This window comes from Halichoerus grypus, chromosome 8 (assembly GCF_964656455.1).
Source record: "Halichoerus grypus chromosome 8, mHalGry1.hap1.1, whole genome shotgun sequence".
Taxonomy (NCBI): Eukaryota; Metazoa; Chordata; class Mammalia; order Carnivora; family Phocidae; genus Halichoerus; species Halichoerus grypus.
Window position 1 is genome coordinate 76890872 of NC_135719.1, and position 21848 is coordinate 76912719.

A 21848-nucleotide genomic window follows, 5' to 3' on the forward strand; every position below is an offset into this window, starting at 1 on the left:
TGCCTTCTGCTCAGGTCACAGTCCTGGGATCCTGGGGTCCTGGGATCGAGCCCTACATCGGGCTCCCTGCTTGGCAGGTAGTCTGCTTCTCCCTCTCCCTGCCTCCCACTCATGCTCTCTCTCTTTCTCTCTCTCTCTCTCAAATAAATAAAATCTTTAAAAAAAAAATTCTGTGTTTAAAAAAAAAGAATGGGTGATGCTACAGAAATTGTCACAAATATAGTCTTGTTTATTTGGTGAGTTAGAAGGGAGTGAGTATGAAGATAATATTTTCTTTCATGTCTTGAGAGCTGGGCCTGGCCTGATATTTGCTGACAGCCCCAAATTCTAGGAGCAGAGACTCCTGGGAATGGTTGGAAAGAACACTGTCCATACTTATGGAACACTTCACATATCTACACTTCTGCCCACCCATCCCCAAGTGCCAGTTCCAGTTCTCTTCATAATAGAAGCCTTGTCTAAAGGGTGTTAGAGCCTCTTATCTAGACTTCTACTGTTCTTGTGCCATATCCCTTCCATTCTCCTCATATTGGAGAACTTATTGCTAATTGCAGGAAATGTGCATGTTCTCATGCAGTTAGTCATGTTCATATTTGAAATCTAGAATCCTCATCTGTATTTAGAGAAGGTTGCTTTCCCCCAGTTGTTCTGTTAAATGCCTGCTGTCAGTTTTTTGTCACTAGGGAAATGTTTTGCAAATGGATATAAGCCAATTTAGTCATGCAAACTCTCCTAGGTTCTTTTTAGCAGCAACAACAACAACAAAAATAGTAGTCACTAAAAAGTTGGAGGTGGCCATGGATTAGCAATCCTCAGTGGCTGGAAACAGAACGAATTTGGAATCAAGTCTTGAGTTGGATTCTTACATTCTTTGTTCATGTATGAAGAGGGAGTAGATTAAAAATATTTTGGCCATTCTGCAAAATTGCATACCCTTAATTTTGCCAGTAAGAGCCAGCTTCCTAACTTTCAAACATATTAACTAGCCATGAATTTTGTAGATAAAACTCATTTTGAAACTCATTTCATTACCCAAGCTTCTGGTATTGATTAATAGATAAGAGAAGCGCATGTAATTGTTGCCTTTAAAGATTTTTATTTATTTATTTGACAGAAAGATATTGAGAGAGGGAACACAAGCAGGGGGAGTGGGAGAGGGAGAAGCAGGCTTCTCGTGGAGCAGGGAGACCGATGTGGGACTCAATCCCAGGACCCTGGGATCATGACCTGAGCCGAAGGCAGACACTTAACGACTGAGCCACCCAGGCGCCTGTAATTGTTGCCTTTAGAGCATAGGCTTTCTGATTCGATGCTGCCTGACTCTCAAGGCCAGCTACATTCATGGTCTGGGATGCAGCTTAACCTCATCTATACTGACACATAATATCACACTACCTATGCTGAAGTGTCTCAAGGATATTTACAGACACTATAATCGGATGATTTCTCTTTCTCTTTATGAGATCCTAGGGCTCTTCTTTCTGTCAGCACCTCTGCCCACTGTAAGGATATGAATTGGCCCTTAATATACTCTGGCTGTTGATGAGAAATGCCTCTCTTCCCTGGCCACCCCATCTCCCCCCATCTCTTTCTTCCTCCCAGCACCACTCTGAGCAAAGCCGGGAATTTCCACCTCAAGGCCTTTGCCCTTGTTCTTCTCTCTTCTTGGAATGCTTTTCCCTTGGCTCCTTGCTTGCCTAGCTCTGTCTCATCCTTTAGTTCTCAATTAGAATGTCATCCCAGCAGAGAAACCTTTCCAGTGTACCGCATCTAATTCAGCTGACCCTTCTCCCCTCGTACTTTTTATGACATCACCCAGAGCATTTCCTGTGTATCACCCTTCATATCTGTTTTAATTTCTTTGTTATCTATTGTCTTGTTAATACTTTGTTGTTCTGTTCTTATTCATTGTCTTGTTTTCTTTTAAAGGCCAAGAGGTCAGCTGCCTTGTTTACCACTGTCTCCTTGGTGACTAGTGTAGTCCTTGCACATAGTAGATGTCCATTAAACGTTTGCTGAAAGAACATATATGACCTCATCCCTGGGCAAGGGAGATGGATTGTATGATCCTTCCCCTGTAACACTATTAAACACTTTGGCTTAGCGGAGCCAGAGTTCTCCTATTCATTCATTTCAGGTCACAAAGGCATCTTTGGGGGTCTTCAAAAACACAACCATTCCTTTACATATCACTAGATCCTTCAACCCTCAGTCCTAACAACCTCTCTCCCCTTTCTGCCTGCAAGAGTAGGACCACTCAGCCTGGCATGTGGTGGCTTGTGCAGGTCTTACTCCACCCTCCATTAGGTTTTTGTGCCAGTTACAGATGATTGACTCTGAACTCCACATTCATCCTTTCTGCCTGCTCTGTGAAAATGGATCATGGCTCCTCAAACATTTTTCCTCCACCAGTTGGCTGAGTGTTAAGCTTTGTTAACAGAGGACACTGGAGAGACATCGCAGGAGGAAAGGATTTTGCATCCTGGTTTGCTATACACAGATTCACTAGACCCAAGTAACCTTGTAGAATGTCTGTTTATCCCAATGCTGTAGACAGAAGAATAAATATTATAGTATTATATATATATATATATATATATATATATATATATATATATATATAAATAATACAGTATATTATAGTAGAACAGCACTGAGTTCCTAGTCTTAAATCTTATTACGGGAATTCAGCACTCCGATAGGACTGTCTCGTCAGGGTGACCTTGTGCCAAATTATTTGCTAACAGAGTTTCTTCTAACTTGTCAAAATCTGGCAGGGGATGTGTGCTCCTGGTTCTTCTAAAAATTGCCCAATTTATAAATAGCTTTGAGAAGCACAATTCATTAAAAGGAATCTATTAAGACCCCTAAGTCATAAGTCTTCCAATAGACTTGACAAAAGAAAATGAGATAAATCGGAGCTAAAGCTCTTCATCAAAAGTAGAACAATTATAAGTATCATAGCAAGTGCAAAGTGACATACTGCATCGTTGAGCAGATAAATGGGTAAACAAAATGGGGCATAAACATAGGATGAAATATCATCCTTAAACATAGGTTGAAATATCATCCTTAAAAAAGAATGAATGAACTCAAAAGACCTTGTGCTAAGTGAAATAAGCCAGACACAAAAGGACATGTATGATTCCACTTAGATGAGGTATCTAGAGTAGTCACATTCATAGAGATAAAAAATAAGAACGATGGTTGTTAAAGGCCAGGAGGAGAAGAGAGTGGGGAATTATTTGTTTAGTGGGTGCAGAGTTCCAGTTGGGGAAGATGAATAAGTTCTGGAAATGAACAGGTTTGATGGTTGCACAACACTGTGGATACACTTAATGCTTAACACTGAATTATACACTTAAAAATGGTTAAAATAGTAAACTTTATGTTATATACATTTTACTGCAATAAAAAAATTAAAAAGTGACGTATTCCAAAGTGAATACCTAATTGAGCATCTTGCCCTGAACCTTTCCTCTTCCAACAACACACACACCCCCTACCCTGCCTGAATCTTGTAGATTTTGTGTACATCATCCTTTCTGCTTTGAAAAAAACCACCTAATCTACCTAATAGGCAGATTGCCCTCATGCTTTAAGGCAGTGCTGTCCAATAGCAATAGAAAGCGAGCCACATATGTAATTTTTAATATTTAGAAACCACATTAAAAAGTAAAAAGAAAGCAAAATTAATTTAATATTATCTTATTTAATCCAGTAAATCAATATTATCACTTCAATGTGTAATCAATACACAAAATTCCTAGTGAAATACTTAACTTTCTTTTATTGGCATTTTACACCTACTTCCCATCTCATTTTGGACCAGACATATGTGGCTAGTGGTTACAGTACTGGACAGTGAAGCTTTAAGGGCTCCAAAGAGGAATTTTTTAAGGTAAACAGGTTTTAAAGAATTTAACCCTTGATTTTTCTACAAAGCAATGTAGGAGTTATCACATGGAAGATTGTATCTCATTTATTTTGTGATTTTTGAATTAGAACTAGAAATGGTGTGTGTTGATGACACATAGTTTAACTTTTTTTTCTTAGTGGAACCTAATATAATGGTGCATCTAATAATTAGTGACATTTTATTTTATTTTATTTTATTTTTTTTTAAAGATTTTATTTATTTATTTGAGAGAGAGAGAATGAGAGACAGAGAGCATGAGAGGGAGGAGGGTCAGAGGGAGAAGCAGACTCCCTGCCGAGCAGGGAGCCCGATGCGGGACTCGATCCCGGGACTCCAGGATCATGACCTGAGCCGAAGGCAGTCGCTTAACCAACTGAGCCACCCAGGCGTCCTAATTAGTGACATTTTAGATTCTTTTTTAAAAAGACTTATTTATTTTCAAGGGGTGAGTGAGGGGCAGAGGGAGAGGGAGAATTTTAAGCAGACTTCGAGCTGAGTATGGAACCCCAATGCGGGGCTCGATCTCACGCCCCTGAAATCATGACCTGAGCTGAAACCAAGAGTCAGAGGCTTAACTGACTGAGCCACTCAGGCACCCCATGACATTTTAGATTCTAAGAAATACCAGTCTTAACCCTCAGAGTCTTTGATTCTTCCTCTATAAAAGCAGCAATAAAGGACCTAGAGAACAGGATTGTTGGGAGGATTAAGTAAGATAATGGGTGTAAAATATTTAGCAGCTTTTAGAGGCTTTGTGTGTTTCTTGGCTTACGGCCCCCTTCCATCGTCCATTGCTTTGACCTCTGCTTCTGTCTTCATATCTCCTCCAGCTGACTCTCTTCCTTTCCTCCTTCACATGTAACGACCATTGTGATTACACTGGGCCCACTCAGAAAATACAGGATAATCTATCTCAAGATCCTTAGTCACATCTGCAGAATCTCCTGTGAGGTACATATTTATAGGTTCCAGAGATTAGGATATGGATATCTTGATGGGGCCATTATCCTTCCTCCCACATCTGGAAAGGGGCAAGTTGCTGCTTTATCCTGATCTCTGTCCTCTTTCCATGGACTACAAAGGACCCAACATGTAAAGAGACTTTTCTTATCAAGGCAAGCGAGCAAATGTAAACCCAAAGATTTGGAAATTTGCCAATGCAGCTATAAGTATGAAGAAAGAACAATCAGAATGGGTGCCTTCATATTGAAGTGAACTCTCTTCTTATATAGAAATGTCCCTGCCTCTTCTCACTTATTTTCCCAATTTGGAAATAAGCTCTCCTTACTGCTCTCTCATCTTTTTTTTTTTTTTTAATTTTCTTTTATTATGTTATGTTAATCACCATACATTACATTATTAGTTTTTGCTGTAGTGTTCCATGATACATTGTTTGCATATAACACCCAGTGCTCCATTCAATATGTGCCCTCTGGAGGTTACTCTAAACTCTTTTAAAGCAATAGTTCTCAACCTTGGCTGTATATTGGAATCACCTGTGAGGGGGAGTTGGCGGGAACAGGGGCTTTTCAGAAATATCAATGACCCTAAATGAAATCAATCTGGGGTTGGGGTCCAGCCACCAAGGTCTTTAAATATCCTCAGGTGATTCTAATGTATTACTAAGGTTTAGTAATACATTACTAAACTGCCACACTGCCCTACTTCACTTGCCCTACCAAATGTAAGTGAATAATTAATGTCTCTTGAACAATTAGTAATCAAGTAAGCTGCTATTAAGATTTTCTCTCCTGGGAGAATTTTCTTTCAAAATTCAAAGGATTAGTGTAACTCTATCCTCTCTCTGGTGTAAAAGAAATAACTAGATTCTTCTTTCTTAGGCCCACAAAATGTTCTTTCTCTTTTTCTTTCCTTTACTAAATAATGTTTCACTTTGGTCTGCATATTTCTGGGAATCAGTGGCCTTGAAGTTGTAAGAATTTAGGAAGTTTCACCTAAGAAGGTGCTGGAAGAGGTCATTGAGAGGACACGACCACTGGATGACCCATGAGGTCCACTGGGCAATTGGTGGCTCCTCAACCCCTGCCCTGTCCTTGGAATGTGCTTTCCATCTGCTTTCCCTACACTAGAAGCTGCCTCAAGGACAAAGAGTTGAGAGAGCCATGTGTTGTTGAGATCATCTGGATGGAATACTTCACAGGAGCTAGTTAAGGTCTCTGTATAAACTGTTAAGATTCTGGACAGCAGCTGAAGAGATCTGCTCATTTTGCAGCCACCCAAGACAAGCGTTATACCTAAGTTCCCTTGCTTATTAAACCTGCCCCCTACCGACCCGGAGGGGCCTTACTCTTCTGTCTTTCCTTGTCTTCTGTGTATGGGGGACAGTTTGCAAACCAATAGAGGGCCCTCACAATTATCTGGTACATTCTTCTCCCTCCAGTCCCATCAATATCTAATCCACTGGAGACACAAGTTTATTGAATTCATTTTGAACTGTTTCTTGCCTACCAAATGTAAGTGAATAATTAATAATGTCTCTTGAACAATTAGTAATCAAGTAAGCTGCTATTAAGATTTTCTCTCCTGGGAGAATTTTCTTTCAAAATTCAAAGGATTAGTGTAACTCTATCCTCTCCCTGGGCAGTTTAGATTAGTCTATTTAAAAGCCTGGGGGAGTTTTTGGATTATCATTCCTCACCTCCCCTCAGTTAGGAAGCTCTTCCTCCTCCATCTTCATGGGTTGAAATCTTACCTCTCTGTCAATGTTTATTATCAAATGACACCTCCCCCATTAGCTCCTTCCTGTTCTTGATGTAATCTATCTATCTATCTATCTTTCTTTCTTTCTTTCTTTCTTTTTCTTTCTTTCTTTCTTTCATCTTTCTTTTCTTTCTCTTTTTGAGCCTCCCTGGCACTCTGTATCGTCTTCTTGATACTTCATTCTTCTTTGCATTACAGTTGCTGAATACTTTCTCTTTCCCTTGCTAATAGATTATAAACTATTTCAACTCTTTCAAGGTAGGAATTATATAATAAAATACACAATCCTATTGAGCGTGTTTTTCCCAGTATAGTAGTGCAGGTAGGAGGGACATTAAAATTTGGCGAACTGAATTTTTTTCTTGTAAGATTATTCAATGGTGATCTTCTCAGTAGGACAAAACCTTGCAGAGAAGATAGGTTTCCCATTTCCCAGGAAGTTACTGGTACATTCGGCTCCAGGCTTACATTGACTCATCAGTTTCCTGGACCAGAGATACTCAACACCATGCCTGGAGAGGCAGGGGGCCTTTTCAGCACCTTATCTCAATTTTACCTCTTATTTCCAGACGGCAATACTGATGTGGTTTTGTTTAAAGTTGAATGCAAACACAGTTCCAGGTTAAACTGGCCTGGAAAGTAAAGAATCTCCTAACCACCTACCTTTGCAGCAGGAAAATTCTAGCAAAAGGAAGGATCCATAGCCAGGAAATCCATCCCCTTTCCCATCAGACCCTCTGGGACTTCCTCCTTCTGCCATGCTGCCCTGTGCTTCACTGCCCTACTTGATCCACCCCATCTCACCACCCCCAAACTGTCATTCTCCTCATAACTGTCCAAAATCACTGCTTTCTCATTTTTCTGTGACTTAGCTCAGTGGGGCTGAGAAATTCAGGATCTAAAAAGCTTCCAGGTAGACCCAGCCTTCACCAACCTGCCAACAAACCTCCCAGAAGAAAAAGAAATCCCAAGTCCAAGCAAGGGGGGTCAGGCTCCTACAGACTGCTGGCTACACGGGAGGGCAGCTTTGCCAGCTGAGAGCCGTGAGGAGAGCAGCAGGGAAGCCTTCCACCTGCTCAAGCAAGTGGAGGGAGCAGCGCCTGCCCATTCATGGTCTCTGCCACACAGCCAGCAGCTCTTGAGCTTGGGGACCGTGGAGCCTTTCAGGATTCAGACTCGCTGAACTCCCAGAGGGACCAACTGATGCTCTTCTTTCAGGCTGGCACCCCCACACAGGGAGTGATGACCATGGCATCAAGGCAAGGATTTCAATATGTGGAGTGTGGGGAAAAGACCCACCATGAACATTTCAACTGGGCTTTGCAAAAGAGCAAACTGCAGGGGACAATGGCACCCCTGGGATAGGTTGGATTCCCTCTAAGTCCAATTTTGTAATACTACCAGCTGTAACATGAGAGTGACTTGGCTATGTGTGAGAACCAAAGCTTTTATAGGGATGGGCTCCTCAAGAGCCACTCTGGGCAAAGCTGCTCTTGGTGGAGTCACCCTTCTGTTACTCCCTCAATTCAACACCCTGACCCACCTGCAGGTGACAGTGGCCTTAATATTTCTTTCAGGACCCCCCAGTAAAATCCAGTTCTCCCACCTTGTATTCCTACTAAGGTATGGATGGCCCATAGTGCCTTAATATAGCATTATCCAAGGCATTTTTAATTGTAATCATTAAGCTAGAGCTATAATTGAGCTCCAAAGTAAAATTTAACACAGTGACTGGAATGATATTGGATCTCTGTAGTAACTTTAAACAAATCATAGAAGAGAGGAAAATAAGTAACTGATTACAGTTACTGGTTCAATAGTTCTACTAATTAGCAGACTAATATTGGATTTGGAGATGACTTCAAGGGTCTTTATTACATCTGAAACATGAAAGGCAACTGTCCTGGGGAGTCAAGAGGTGGCCCATGAGCCCTGGTTCTGCCATTTGCTAACTGGATAATCTCAGGCAATTCACCAAACTATGAAATGGAGACCATATGGAAGTATGTAGCACAGTGTCTGCAATACAGTAGATGATCAATAAATGTGCTATTGATAGTTCTGAGCCCCAATTAGGCCAGCATTTATACGTCAGAGAAGCTTAGGAGTTACCTGTAACCTTGATATTGAGTGTTGGAATCTGCTATAAAATCAAGAGTCTTTGAGAGCATGGTTTATTGCTTATTTTTTGAACTATTCCCCTTTCTTCTCTGCCTTCCAGTACATTCATTGTGCAGTGAATGATCTTAGAAAGCACCCAGAAACCAACCTCGGGCCCAGAAAGCGTGTATGGCTTGTATAAAATCAGAGAAGTAACACAAAAGCTAGGACCAGGGTCCAAGGCTTGACTCTTTTTTCGGTGCTTTTTTTCAAGACAACACTGAGGCTGGCAAAAAGATATAAAGTGCATTTTTTTTTAAAGAGGCATTTCCAATGCTATGTTTGGAACAGGAGAAATGAAAGAGATACGCCACTCCTTAGGGCATAGGGTATAATGTTCATAGATAAGGGTCTTATTTCACCTCAATCTTCCCTATCAAGGAAATTGATCTTTTGCATGATAAAGAGGATAGTCTGAAATAGTTAACAGGTAATTAAGTTTTAAGATAGGTGAGAAGATATAAGGAGAGTACCTAATCCATTTAATTGAATTCAAGCCTCCAGACCCAAAGAAATTCCATTTCAGAATACTGAAAGAACTTGCAGCTGTTGTAACAGGCTCCTGGGGGAGAGAATGATTAGCCACCTTAAAGGAAGGGTTAACTAGCTGCCTGGGGTCAGCAATTATTACAAGACCAAAGGAGATTTCACACCCAAGCCTCCCTGCTCCAGCAGTTTCTACTCTACCAGGTGTCTCTGGCATCTAAACAGGCTAGTTTATTCCTCATAGAATTAGGGTTTTGAGTGATTGCAATAGACTAACATGAAGCAACCAAACCAACAAAATGAAATTTAATCGAGCACATGGTAAATCCTGCATTTAGTATTATCTTTTAATCTGCACGAATACAAAGCTGAGGAAATGTAGAGTAAGAATAATTCATGTTCAAAAGATTAAGGATCTCGGCTGAGGGGCATCTGGGTGGCAAATGTGGCTAAGGGACCGACTCTTGGTTTCGGTTCAGGTCATGGTCTCGGGGTCGTGGGATTGAGCCCCATGTCAAGCTCCCAACCCTGAGCTCAGCACAGAGTCTGCTTAAGATTCTCTCTCTCGGAGGCGCCTGGGTGGCTCAGTCGTTAAGCGTCTGCCTTCGGCTCGGGTCATGATCCCAGGGTCCTGGGATCGAGCCCCGCGTCGGGCTCCCTGCTCCGCGGGGGGCCTGCTTCTCCCTCTCCCACTCCCCCTGCTTGTGTTCCTGCTCTCACTATCTCTCTCTCTGTCAAATAAATAAATAAAATCTTTAAAAAAAAAAAGATTCTCGCTCTCGGGGCGCCTGGGTGGCTCAGTCATTAAGCGTCGGCATTTGGCTCAGGTCATGATCCCAGAGTCCTGGGATCGAGCCCCGCGTCAGGCTCCCTGCTCAGCAGGAAGCCTGCTTCTCCCTCTCCCACTCCCCCTGCTTGTGTTCCCTCTCTCACTGTCTCTCTCTGTCAAATAAAAAAATCTTAAAAAAAAGAAGATTCTCTCTCTCCCTCTCCTGCCCCCCCACCCCCGTGCTTGCTCTTGCTCTCGCTCTCTCTCAAAATAAATAAATCTTAAGAAAGAAAGGGATCTTGGTTGACTCCAAGCACATCACATATCTTTGTTTGATACAGTTGCCAAACTGGCTAATGAACTCTTGGGAAGCATTAATTTCTCTGAATAAAGGAGGAGAGAGCTACTGTACTTTGTCAGATCTCATCTGTAGTATTCTGTTCAGCTCCGTAGGTGTCCAGGGAAGGGTAAATAAGATAATACAATTCTAGAAGCCATGCCATGTGACAGCTTAAAGGACTGGAGAATGTTCATTTGGAGAATGGAAGGCTGTTCAGTTTTAGTGACTAAAATACGACAGAAGCCATTATTTTACTGTGTGGCTTTATAAGACAGGACTAAGATTAACTACTAGATAAAGGCAAACTTTTATCTCATGTAAGGGAATGGAAACTCATGGTGCTTGAATACCCATCATGGACCTTTTGTTGTGCTAGGTGCTTTGTATTATTTTGTTAAAATCTCTCAGAAACTGATGGATTTTGGGGGGGTGGGGGGTAAGCTCCCTGTTGCTGGAAGTCGGATGTCCAGCTCAGCACTGCTCACGTAAAGCAGTAGTGACCCCTCTTCTGCTTCCCAGACTTGGGAATGCCATCCAGGCCCCTCTGGAGCCAGCGTCCTGCTTGGAGGCAGGCTCTCTGGATGGCAGAAAAGACCATTTGTGCTTCTGCAACGTGGATTTCCAACACAGCTTCAAGGTTCACTGGATCACTGACTGCAAGCATGGGGCTACGGTGTCCTTATTTTCCTCAGCTCATATTTCTTAGCCAGTCTTGAATGTTGGGATGCTCCCACGTCTACCTAGGATGTGTCTGTGGGAAGGGCTGGGCACTAGAGGAGAACCTGGGATTGCGTGACTGGAGATGGCACAGGAAGTAATACTCTGGGTATACATTTCTTGGCCGGTTGCAGCCATTTTCTTCACATACACCTATAGTCTTAGAATCAGTCACTCCAATGCTGAAACCCTCCAGGCTAAGGAATGCTTCTGGCCAGTGAACAGTATCAGCCAAGGTCCTGGCAGGAACCAGAATTCAACTTGGAGGATTCCAATGAAGAATTTAATGAAGGGACCGTTATAAAGGTATGAGCGTGGAATCCCAGAGGAACTTCAAATGCACTAGGTACACTCCAACGTCAAGGCTGTGTACTTGCTGTCTCCCTCTCAGCTATACCACAACCTCCCCATTGCCCAGACAGAGCCCCCGCCATCCACAGGGCTTCCTCATCTCATTCAGGTCTTGGCTATCATGCTACCTTCTCAAGTGAGCATTGTAGCTGCTGCTCCTCATCATTCCCTTCCTCCTCCCCCACCTAACTTTTTATAGCACCTAATGTCGTCTGACATTTCTATATTTTAATTATTGATTATTTGCCTCTACTCACGAGAACCTGGGCAGAGATTTTTGTGTGTTTTGTTCATTGCCATAATCCCGGTGCCTAGAACACTACCTGGTCCAAGGAAGAATTTCAATAAGCATTTGTTGAATTGATGAATACTAATTGTATTTATAAAAGCTCATAAAGAGAACTGTCCAAAAGTGACAACTGATCCATCTTTTTGCTTCAACTGGGCTGATCACATTCCTGCCCTTTTTGGGGAAGCCCGCGGAAACGCAAGAGCTTTTATATGGCCACAAGAGGGCGCTGTTGATCAGTTTTTCATTTTTAAGAAGTCCTTCTGAGACCCTTCACCCTCTCCTCCCCAGACCCCAAAAGAAAAGGTGGGGCGAGGTCATGTCTACAGCCAAAGCAAATACAGTGTATCTCTACCATTCCAGCATTGCTGTGCAAGTGAAATGCAGTTAAAACCTGTGTCAAGAATGGTCTCAAAAGGACAAAAGGTCATCAGAAAGCGAGAACCTGAGGAATGTATAGGAGGAAGGAGATGCCAAATGTGCAAGGAGCATTCAGAAGAAGGCAAGTGAAGCTCTCACAGGTCTGGAGGGATTAGAGGAGACATTATGGGAGAGATGGCATTTGAATTAGGATTTGAATGATAGGAATGATAGGTAGGTGCAAAATCGTGTTTTGCTGATTTTACACACTACATTTTATATGTCACTTGAATTTTAGAGTAATTTTCTTCTCAGTTGAGAATGAGTAACCATCTGTGTACATGGGAAAAAAAAAGGTTAGCTTTTTAGGACATCCACTCCTATAATACATAGTGAAATATAAAAATAAAAAAGCTTTAGGAAGGACAATGGGTTGTTAAAATATTGGCTGAAAGCACACCTTATATCCACCTCATGATTCCTCAATTGAATAGCCTTTGTACCCACCCCAGAGGACATGGAGAATGTTACAAATGAAGACATGATTTTTTTTCTACTGTTTCTTCAGTATGGAGCAGAGAGTGGAAGTGCTGGGGGAGGTTTTCTTACCTCTGAGTGTAGCTTTTCTCAAAACAGGTGGAAACTGTGAATGTTTAATGAGGCCCCAGGACTCACAGACCAAATTCACAGACCAACACAATGGACACTGGTCAAACATATTCTTTATTTAAAAGAGAGCCACTGCAAAGGGAAAACAAGGGAATAGAATGAAATGAAGAGGTCAGATATCCAAGTCAAGGCTCCCACTTCCTTCTTGGCCCACCACCGATTCAGGGCTACAGTCACGTCCCCCTTCTCTACTGGGTGCCATGTGGAGCCCCCCACGTTACTTCAGATTAATGCGGTAGAACTTCTTCCACCTCTAGAGTGAGGAAGGGAAATAAGACTTCCCTCAGCCTCTTCAAGGTGTCCCTGCTCATTACCATGGGTAGGGCATCCACAAGAAGGTCTGGGTTTATGTACTGCAGGTGGAAAAGCGCATAACCCAGCAGCCTAATGAAGATCATGACCATGAAGACAAGACACCTGAAATGCCTGCGAAGAGATATTCTTGGTTAGCATGGGGGACAGGGACAGCCTAGGATCCAGCTGTAGGAGGTGAAGCTCACACTCATAAATAACTGAATTGCTTTCTTCAGGCAAAACTGATGGAGAAGGGAGACCCAAAGGATGAGGGTAGGGGATAGGCGATTGCAGAAAAAGATCAATGTAGTAGTTAGGCATTGCATAAGGCTCTCCTGACATGTAAGCCCTCTGACAGAATAGATGTCCATATAGAAAAAAGTTGGAGGTGGAAAAGGAGATTTTCCAGGTATTACATAAGTGGCAGGCCTTTTGGGGGTTGCCAGAAAATGTTCAGGACTGTCACACCTATGAGTCTCATGACCAGTAGTCCTCTTCTGGTCTACTATAGCAAGAAGTTCTAGAATTTGGAATAAGATTGGGACATCTCTGACATGATGTCCAGGCAAAATCATTAGGATAGGTTTTTTTTCTAAACATCAAGTGTCCAAAGAGACCAAGTTAAACAATAAAAGGTGTGTGTGTGTTTTCTTGTGTGCTCCCAAGAAAATTTCACACTGAAATCTTGTCTAAGGCCTTCAGTCTTTAATTATATTGAAATGTCATAAATTGAAGCTCTTCACTAAAGTGCTACATGGAGCATTTCAGAGTTAGTCCCCTTGTTTCAAAAATTAAGACAGAAAAGGCATAGAGAGTTTAGGAGATTTTTGTTTTCTAAAATGTTCAGCCTACAGTGAAAGAACTGAGAAAATTAATGAGCCCTGAACCATCTTCTCAGCAAAGAGTATAGCGGAGATTATCAGGTTCAGGATCTGAAAAATAGAAAGGGGTCATACCAAGAACCATAAGAATGGAAATGCAAAGTAAAATGCAGCCTGCAGCCTTCATCTTGAAGAAATAGCTACTTTTTCTGTATAACTCTGGTGTTGTGGAAAGGAAGGAAAGAAGAGTTGGGAGAAATCTGGGGCTGCCTGATATTTTCTGGCTGGTGGGTGTATTCATCCTTATTCCTTATACCCTTACCAAGTCACTCGCTTCTAGAGAGTGAATGTGGCCTAGACTGGGTAAAAACCAAGATTCTACCACTTACCTGTACCAAAAGATTCTCTTCTGTTTCTTAATGATGGTCTTCTCCTATGGGAAGCAAGAAAAGCCACAGCTGAGCCTGTCTGTGTGGTCACAGACAAGCAGTGTAGTAGGGTACCAAGAGCCACCCAGGAGTCAAGAGTCAGGCTGCCTGGATTTGAATCCGGACTTTGCCACTTTCTAGCTGCCATAGTGTGGAACGAGGTACCAAACTTCATTATGTCCTAACTCTAGGTTTATTACAAAGGGGAGAGGATGCAGGGAGCAAGGAGAGAGAAGCCAGGGGAGGGAGGGATAAAGGAACACTCCAGTGTGGGACAAGGAAGACTTACCATGTTGCTTTGGATGGTCTCTACCAGAATTGACCCAGGTTTCACAATTTGGGAAGAGTTGTTCTGGGCTTTGAATCTGGGTGAAAAAAATCGGATCCGAGAATGATATAATCTGAGGGGCTGATGAAAGGTACTTTTCTAAGTCATGCAACACTGATGATTTATTTCCCAGATTCTTGATAGCATTCACAGGGTTCAACATTCAAAACTCATAACTGTTCAACGTACAGAGATACCAGGAAACTGTGGTCCGTTCTCAAGGGAAAAGACAATCAGTGAAGAATAACCCTGATGTAACCCTGATGTTGGGTTGAAACTGCAGAAAGTCTCACACATGTATGGTCACCTGACTTATAAAACAAGGCACCACTGAAAATGCATGTTCTCTTAAATAAATGGTGCTGGGTCAATAGGCTCTCCACACAGAAAACCATGATCTTGATCTCTACCCCACACCATAGAAGAAAACAAATTCCAGATGAATGCGAATTTAAGTGCACAGTAAAATAATAAAACAAAATTGTAGGGGAAAGCATAAGAGAATAGTTTTATGACCTAAAGAAAGGACTAACCAAAAAAACAAAAGTCAAAAACCCCAGAAAAAAACAAAAACTGGTCTGAGAAGCCCTTTGCCCTTCCAGGACATCCCAGTGACTGTCACTGCAGTCTATCAGGGACATAATTTTTCCAAACTTACACTTCTTTTTCAAGAAGCATCACCTCTTTTTCCTTTTCCATCTGCCTCAGAATTTCCTGGTATTTCTTCCCATGGAAACAAAAAAAAATTGTTATAATGAAGAATTTCTCCATATTTCATTATGATGTCATTGATGATTCTCCTAAGACTAACTCCTTATACTCCAAATGGTGCATGCATGAGTGTGCACACATGAGTAGGGAAATATTCTAATAAAAATTGGGAGATACCGGGACTAGATGGATATATCTGAAAAGAAAAAAAAGAGTTCTCGCTTTGGATTCTGCTTGTATTCAAGTCCCAGTTCTGATGCTTACTGTTGTGTTCCCAGAGCACATTACCTAACTCCCCTAAACCCCAGTGTCCTCTTGATTATAACAATATCATCCCAATAGTTTTACTGGACAAATTAATGTAGAAAAATACTGTATGTTAAGAACTTACAAATACTGTATGCGCCATTGCCCGGCACAAAGTAAATCCTTAACATACATCTGTCCTGTTGTTGTTGCTATTGTATAAAAGACATTTTCCCCGGTGGCAGATTTTAGCCCAATGAGAAACCAAGGAGCCCATAGCTTTGGAGAAATTCTGCCTCTTCTCTGACTTGCCCCTGCTGGCAACATACCTTTATGTAGTGGGCCTGGTCCTCACAGAGCTGATGCAAAGATTGGTAGTCGTTCTCTATCTAGAAAGAAGAGAAAATTAACAAATCTCATCAGAACCAAGCCTCAGCTGCTCCTGGGGACCCTAACTGGTGCATTGGACATGTGGCTGGTTACCAAGCAACTTCTAATTTTAAGGGAAAATAAGCATATCACAAAGCAGTGATCTCATCATTCAGGGGCACAGTATAATTTTGAGCCAAACAAAAATTGTTTGCCAGGTTGTCATATGCCTGTCAGGTGAAACATCAGGAGAGGTATCAGGGCACTTGGGTTTGGGATTCAGCAATAGTATTTTGAAGGGGGCGGTAAAAGGGTGTTTAAGAAATGGTAAAACCAGTACTTCTAATATAAGCTTTCTTGCCCTTCACCTGCATGTGAATCAGAAATTCCTCTGCCAGATGTTCCTGCTACTCCCCCTCCCATGCCTCCAACTGTCCTGTTTCTAAGACTTTGGGGTGTTCTCCCATTTATATCCTGGCCAGACCCTCAGTGAGGAGACACTGCCTCTACCTTGAGCAGTTCCTTCTCTTGCTTTGTGCAGGACTCTGTTGACTTTTGTAGTCTGACCTGGAAGACAGAAGAAAGTTCTTAGCATTCTTTTGTGGAAGGCAAATGGGTAATGATCACCCTCTCTCCAGACCAGCAAGGAACATGATAAAAATGGCTATCATGTATTGAGGGATTGAGGACACATTTTCACAATCTGGGGTGGGCACTATCATTAGCCCTATCTGATAGATGGGGAGACAAAGGCAAGAAGTTAAGTGCTTAGCTTCTTTAAAAGTCACATGGTGGCAGAGCTGACATTTAAGCCTTGGTCATCTGACTGCCCAGTCTCTGAGCCTTACCATCCTCCTTCTTCTAGCCTGACTGACCAAAGCTCACAGGCCTCTTTCTCCCTCTTACCTTCCAGAGGGTACACTCACATAAATCTGCAGAAAGTTTCCCAACAGGATTTCTGTCCTCTATGGGGCATCCAGTTCATTCATTCATTCAACAAATATTGAGCATCTACTATGTGCCAGGCACTGTTCTAGGCACTGGAGAAATAGGAGTGAACAATATAGACCAAAAATCTCGCCCTCATTGGGTTTACCTTCTCATAGAAGAAAAAGATAAACTACATTTTAAAAAATAAAACTTTTTTGGACTATAAGCCATGGGTTGGAAAATGAGATAAGATTATTGACACATTGCTGTATAATTATGGAAGTTTGTATTCTCATCTTACCTGAATATCCATATTTTTTTTTAAAGATTTAATTTATTTATTTGAGAGAGAGAGTGAGAGAGAGAGAGAGAGCACAAGAGGGGGGAGTGGGAGAGGGAGAAGCAGACTCCCTGCCGAGCAGGGAGCCCGATGTGGGACTCGATCCAGGGACTCCAGGATCATGACCTGAGCCGAAGGCAGTCGCTTAACTGACTGAGCCACCCAGGCGCCCCTGAATATCCATATTGTGCGTCATTCAGACCCTAAGCTTCTTGGCTGGTTCCTGATGTGCCTTCAGCATGTGTGTTCTAGCGATTGATGGGTGTTGAGGTCTCGAGCAATCCCCTCTACTTTGATGACATTGAAGTGACCTCTGCAGTTACTTGACTAATCATGTTATGAATGCCCCACAGGCCATGAGGTAAGGGAGAGGGAACAAAGACATTGGCTCACCTCTGAGAAGCACACAGACATACCTAGCCTGGGAGAGTCCTTGAAAGTTGTTCCTCCCGAACCTAGACTTGACACACATCTCCCAGAAAGTCTCTAGGTTTGCTCTTCTACTCACCTTCAGTTCTGCCAACATCTGCTTTAGGGCTTCTTTATTAAGGCCATCATTCTTATGTCTCCTTGAAATCTGAAATACCATCCCCAAAACCATGAACTGAGTGAGGCACACAGACATCAAAAACTGGGATAGTGGCCGACTTTGGGGTCTCGGGGCTATGGAATGGTGGTGGTTAATGAACTTAGATCCCAGGTAGAAGCTTCTGATAGAAGAGTGTCTCCTTCTTGCTCATGGGAACTGCCTGACTCCAGGCTGGCTGGAAAGACCTTTTTGCTCCCATAGGCCATGAAAACAAACGCCCAGGGAGCAAGGAGGAAGGGCGGGGGCAGAACAGTTGGGGGAGGGAGGGAAAAATCTTTTCTCCTATAGTCAGTCCCTTAGCTATCTCAGCAGACCTGTAATCCCAGGGAACAAATGGGGGTGTTCATCAGAGTTTGTCCTAAGTGGGTGGCAGAGGGGAGGGAGCACACCCATTTAGCCGGTTGCTCCTTCTTGGGTCTTTCTGACTAGAGAGTTCAGGAGTTCAGACGATTCTGTCAAGATTCCTAAAAAATGAGCCTCCTTCAAGGGGGGCCCACCTTACCTTCTTCTGAAGCTCTACCACATTCCTGCTCAGAATCTTGTTGCTTTTTTCCTGTGAAAAGGGAGAAGTAAAGGGGATGCACCTGCTCTGTTTCTGTACTTTCACTCTCCCTGGGTCTCTAAAATATGGTCTGGGGATGAGTGTATCGAGGGGGAAAAGGACACTCTGGCCCCACACAGAGGAAATGGGAAGAGAGCCCAGGCCTGGGGCCCCCATGCCAAGCGCTTCATTCTCAGAGCACTCTCGCCTGATTTCTCCAGATGTAGCAAGGGCCATGGATGATGATCCCCTGGCAAAGAGAGAGCAGCAGCAGACTGCAAGCCAAATGTGTCACAGGGTCCTTTTCTAGACACCTTCTTACCAGCTTTGCTGTCTCTGATTCCAGGTTCCTCAAGGTTTCCTCCTTCTCTGATGCGATATGGTTCAACTCCTCCCTCTCGTTGGCTCGTCCTAGTGACAGGGCAATCTCTCCTTCCAGACTGAAAAGTACAGACACCCAGATGTGGATCACTCATGAGGACACTGCCAGCGTCCCAGCTTAGGAAGCCAAGGTCTCGGGGCGGTGGGCGGGGGGGTATACTGACTGCCAAATGCAGTGGCAATACAACGTCAGCCTCATGTGGAAATTTAATGCAAGAATCTCTACATAAAGCCCCTGGGGGCATCACAGTTCATGCTTCAGAATTTAACACGCCAAGATTTATCAACAAAAAAGGAAACCTTCCTCCCATCTTCTCTTTATTCCAAGGGCCATTTTGTTGAGGAGAAGCCCTTCCCTCACCAACCGCAAAGCCTGACCTTTGAATAGCTTCTTCCTTCTCTTGAATTTTCCTGAGAAGAACTTGATTTGCCTCATCCAGTCTCTGCAGGTCCTTTTCAAGGTCTGAGTTCAGGTAGTCAAGGTTTTGTTTTGTGACTTCTAATTTCGGTATTTCCATCATCTCCTGCCTACAGGAAAATCAGCTTTCTTATTGAGCTCAGGACAGGAAAACAGAGGAGCCCTAAGAAGGTTTCCCTGGGATCATGACCAGAGTTGAAGGCAGCCGCCTAACTGACTGAGCCACCCAGGTGCCCCTCAAATCACATTTTAATTTTAAATATTGTAAATGGAACCCATTAAAACACAAACCTTTTATAAAGCAGAAGGAATTTTTTTTTCATATGAACAATTATGCTCCAACTTACTTATTTTTTAAAATTTTTTATGGAGTATGTGGAATCCAAGCTACACCTATAAAACATGTAAAGATCTGCCAGGATGAGGGGATTTCTTCAGTACCCTTCTGTTACAGTCTCCTGAGGAGTTTATGCTGTGTATTTTCTACCCCAGTCAAGTAGGCCCACAGGCTGGTGGGGGGCAGGGGTGGGAGTGGATCTTTTCTCCAAATCTGACTGACTTGCTTTTTGAGGCCTTAGCTATTTCTGAAAACCCTACCATTATTAGTATGAGGAAGTCCAAAGATCTGAAACTAAAGTCTTTTCTCCCCTGGAAGGGTCCCAGGCCTGAAGAGATAATGTCCTGCATCATGGAGGTTCTCTTCCTTACTGGATTGGGGCAGATGCTTCCCATAGCAGCTCCTCTACTGAACTTTATCATCTTTATTACTTACACATCATCCAGTGGGTCCTGTCCAGCTACTTCCATTGTTTCCTAAATGTTAACACACACATTTATTACGTAAACGTAGGCCCTAATGTCCAGCATAGTAACAGTTGCCCCCACTAGCACAGGAGGGAGCAGGCAAAAGTTTGACCAGGCAAGACAGAGCTGAGAAGAGACCCGTGCCTCCTAGTCCCTCCTGTTTTCCAGCATCAGCCGCAATGTTTTACTAAATTCCGGTAATCCAGCTTTTGTTTTAACTTCAAATTGCATAAGTGAATCCCACGGGAGTACAGAAATCTTCTTGTTTTCACAGTTTTTCACATTTTGGCTACCTTTCCCTTTCCTGGCCTGCGTTTGTCTGGTCACAGGTAAAGCACTAAGGGCACTCAAGCTTATGTCTTTTGGCAAATGCACTGAGAGTTTATTTCTAACCCAGATCTCCAGGGAAACTCAGGGGAAAAAAATAATAGAGAAGAGCCAGAGGGTGCCATGAAGCTGGCTGCCTGATTTCTAGGTCTATTGCCATCTGAGTTCTAACAAGTTCTAGATATCGCAGGCTGAGTCGATTCTGAAATAGCAGCAAAAGCAGCGGGGTGGACAGCAGGATACACCTGCCAACAGGAAGAAACAAATGTTGGGCTCCCAGGGACGGTGCCTCCTAACTGCTGCCCCGAGACTAAAGTTCAGGACCGAAACCAATCTAAGAAAAGTAGAGTTCTACACTCCCCTCTCCTTTCATGTGCCAGCTTCTCTTCTTTTCTCTTTCCTCTGAAGCTTTTTGCCTTTAATTCTCTTTTTAATTCTTTCTCACACCTCCTTCCCCTTTCATCGCTCCCCTGCATTTTCCCTGCTTTCTCTACACACAAGGCATCCCAGCCTTTGATGATGCCCTCCGCACTCACCCTTCTCTTCCCCACTGAGATTTCTTCAGGTCTCACTGAGATTTCCAACCGATTGTCAGAACTTTCAGAAAAGGTATCTCCTTACTGATTGAGGCCTCCACATATCACCAGACCTGTCCTCTCCAGCGGGGTGGGGCAGCATGTCATAGTGGGTAGGGTTGGGGGGCGACAACAACTCCCACATCACCCCTGTAGGCAGCATGGGAGCAGAGTTCAGAGCTTCAGGGCAGTTGAAGTCTCTTCCTACACAGCGGTAAGGTGTATGGAACACATTTCTGGACACAGGGTCAGTCCCTTCTGAGATGGCAGTTAGCTCTACGGAACACGTTTCTTCATGTCTCCAAGCCCTTAGGCCTAGTGGCAGTTGAGATCACTCTCTCTTCCTTCTTCGACTCCTTGTGATACGTGTGCCGCCTGCTGCACCCAAATCCAAATTATGCATTTCTCTTGAAGGCATCCGAGAGCTATGGGGCATGGGATAGGAAGGTCTGAGAGCAGGCCCAGAGGAATCAGAGATGTCTTCTCTATGGGCCAAGCAAGCCCTCCTTCTCACCAAGTTGGATTCTTGGAGCTACAGAAGAAACTCCTTTATTTTCCCTGAACTGGCACTGCCAACACATGGGGAAAGAAAGGTCTGATGTTTCAAAGATGGAGTGTATGGAGGTGGAACAGGAAGGAGGAAAGAGGAGTGTTAGGTCCCGAAACCTGATTCCACTGCCTCCTCCTTCAAAATTCCTCCTCATTTTCTGAGGTCTTAAGTTACTAGAGCACTAGATGGGATTTCACACGCCAGTGTCACTCTGCTAGGCAGTTCTGGATTCTCTGATTGAGAAGATGAGGCAGTATGCAGAGCTGGAGAGAGATCAGTGAAGGTGTGTACTTGGATTTCAGATCTGTCCCTTGCTGTCCCTTACACTCCACTCACTCTTCCATGATGTCAGTGTAACCTTTCCCAGCAGAACTGTGCTAATCTCAAGTCCCTGGAAAGGCCTTCCAGAACATAC

General features: G+C 43.2%; 1 protein-coding gene across 1 annotated transcript; it reads right to left on the reverse strand.

Annotated features, from left to right (window-relative positions):
* Window positions 1–13008: 13008 nt before the first annotated feature.
* LOC118537736 (transmembrane and coiled-coil domain-containing protein 5B-like) lies at window positions 13009–19984 on the reverse strand. The gene is made up of 11 exons (XM_036095414.2): window positions 19950–19984; window positions 19138–19287; window positions 18701–18818; window positions 18340–18390; window positions 17757–17825; window positions 16489–16545; window positions 15939–15998; window positions 15311–15375; window positions 14614–14689; window positions 14286–14329; window positions 13009–13207 (listed from the first exon to the last, which is right to left on the reverse strand). The coding sequence occupies exons 1-11, from the start codon at window positions 19982–19984 to the stop codon at window positions 13009–13011; spliced, it is 924 nt and encodes a 307-aa protein (XP_035951307.1).
* Between the last annotated feature and the right edge of the window lie 1864 nt (window positions 19985–21848).

What these genes read in the sequence shown, in the direction of transcription:
- LOC118537736 (XM_036095414.2), bottom strand. Translation starts at nt 19,984, where the DNA reads ATGGAAGTAGCTGGACAGGACCCACTGGATGATGT. An exon ending in AATCAGAGACAGCAAAGCTG is followed by an intron (nt 18,391 to 18,700) that starts GTAAGAAGGTGT and finishes CCCTTTTCACAG; the next exon opens with GAAAAAAGCAACAAGATTCT. An exon ending in AGACCATCCAAAGCAACATG is followed by an intron (nt 14,330 to 14,613) that starts GTAAGTCTTCCT and finishes TGCTTCCCATAG; the next exon opens with GAGAAGACCATCATTAAGAA.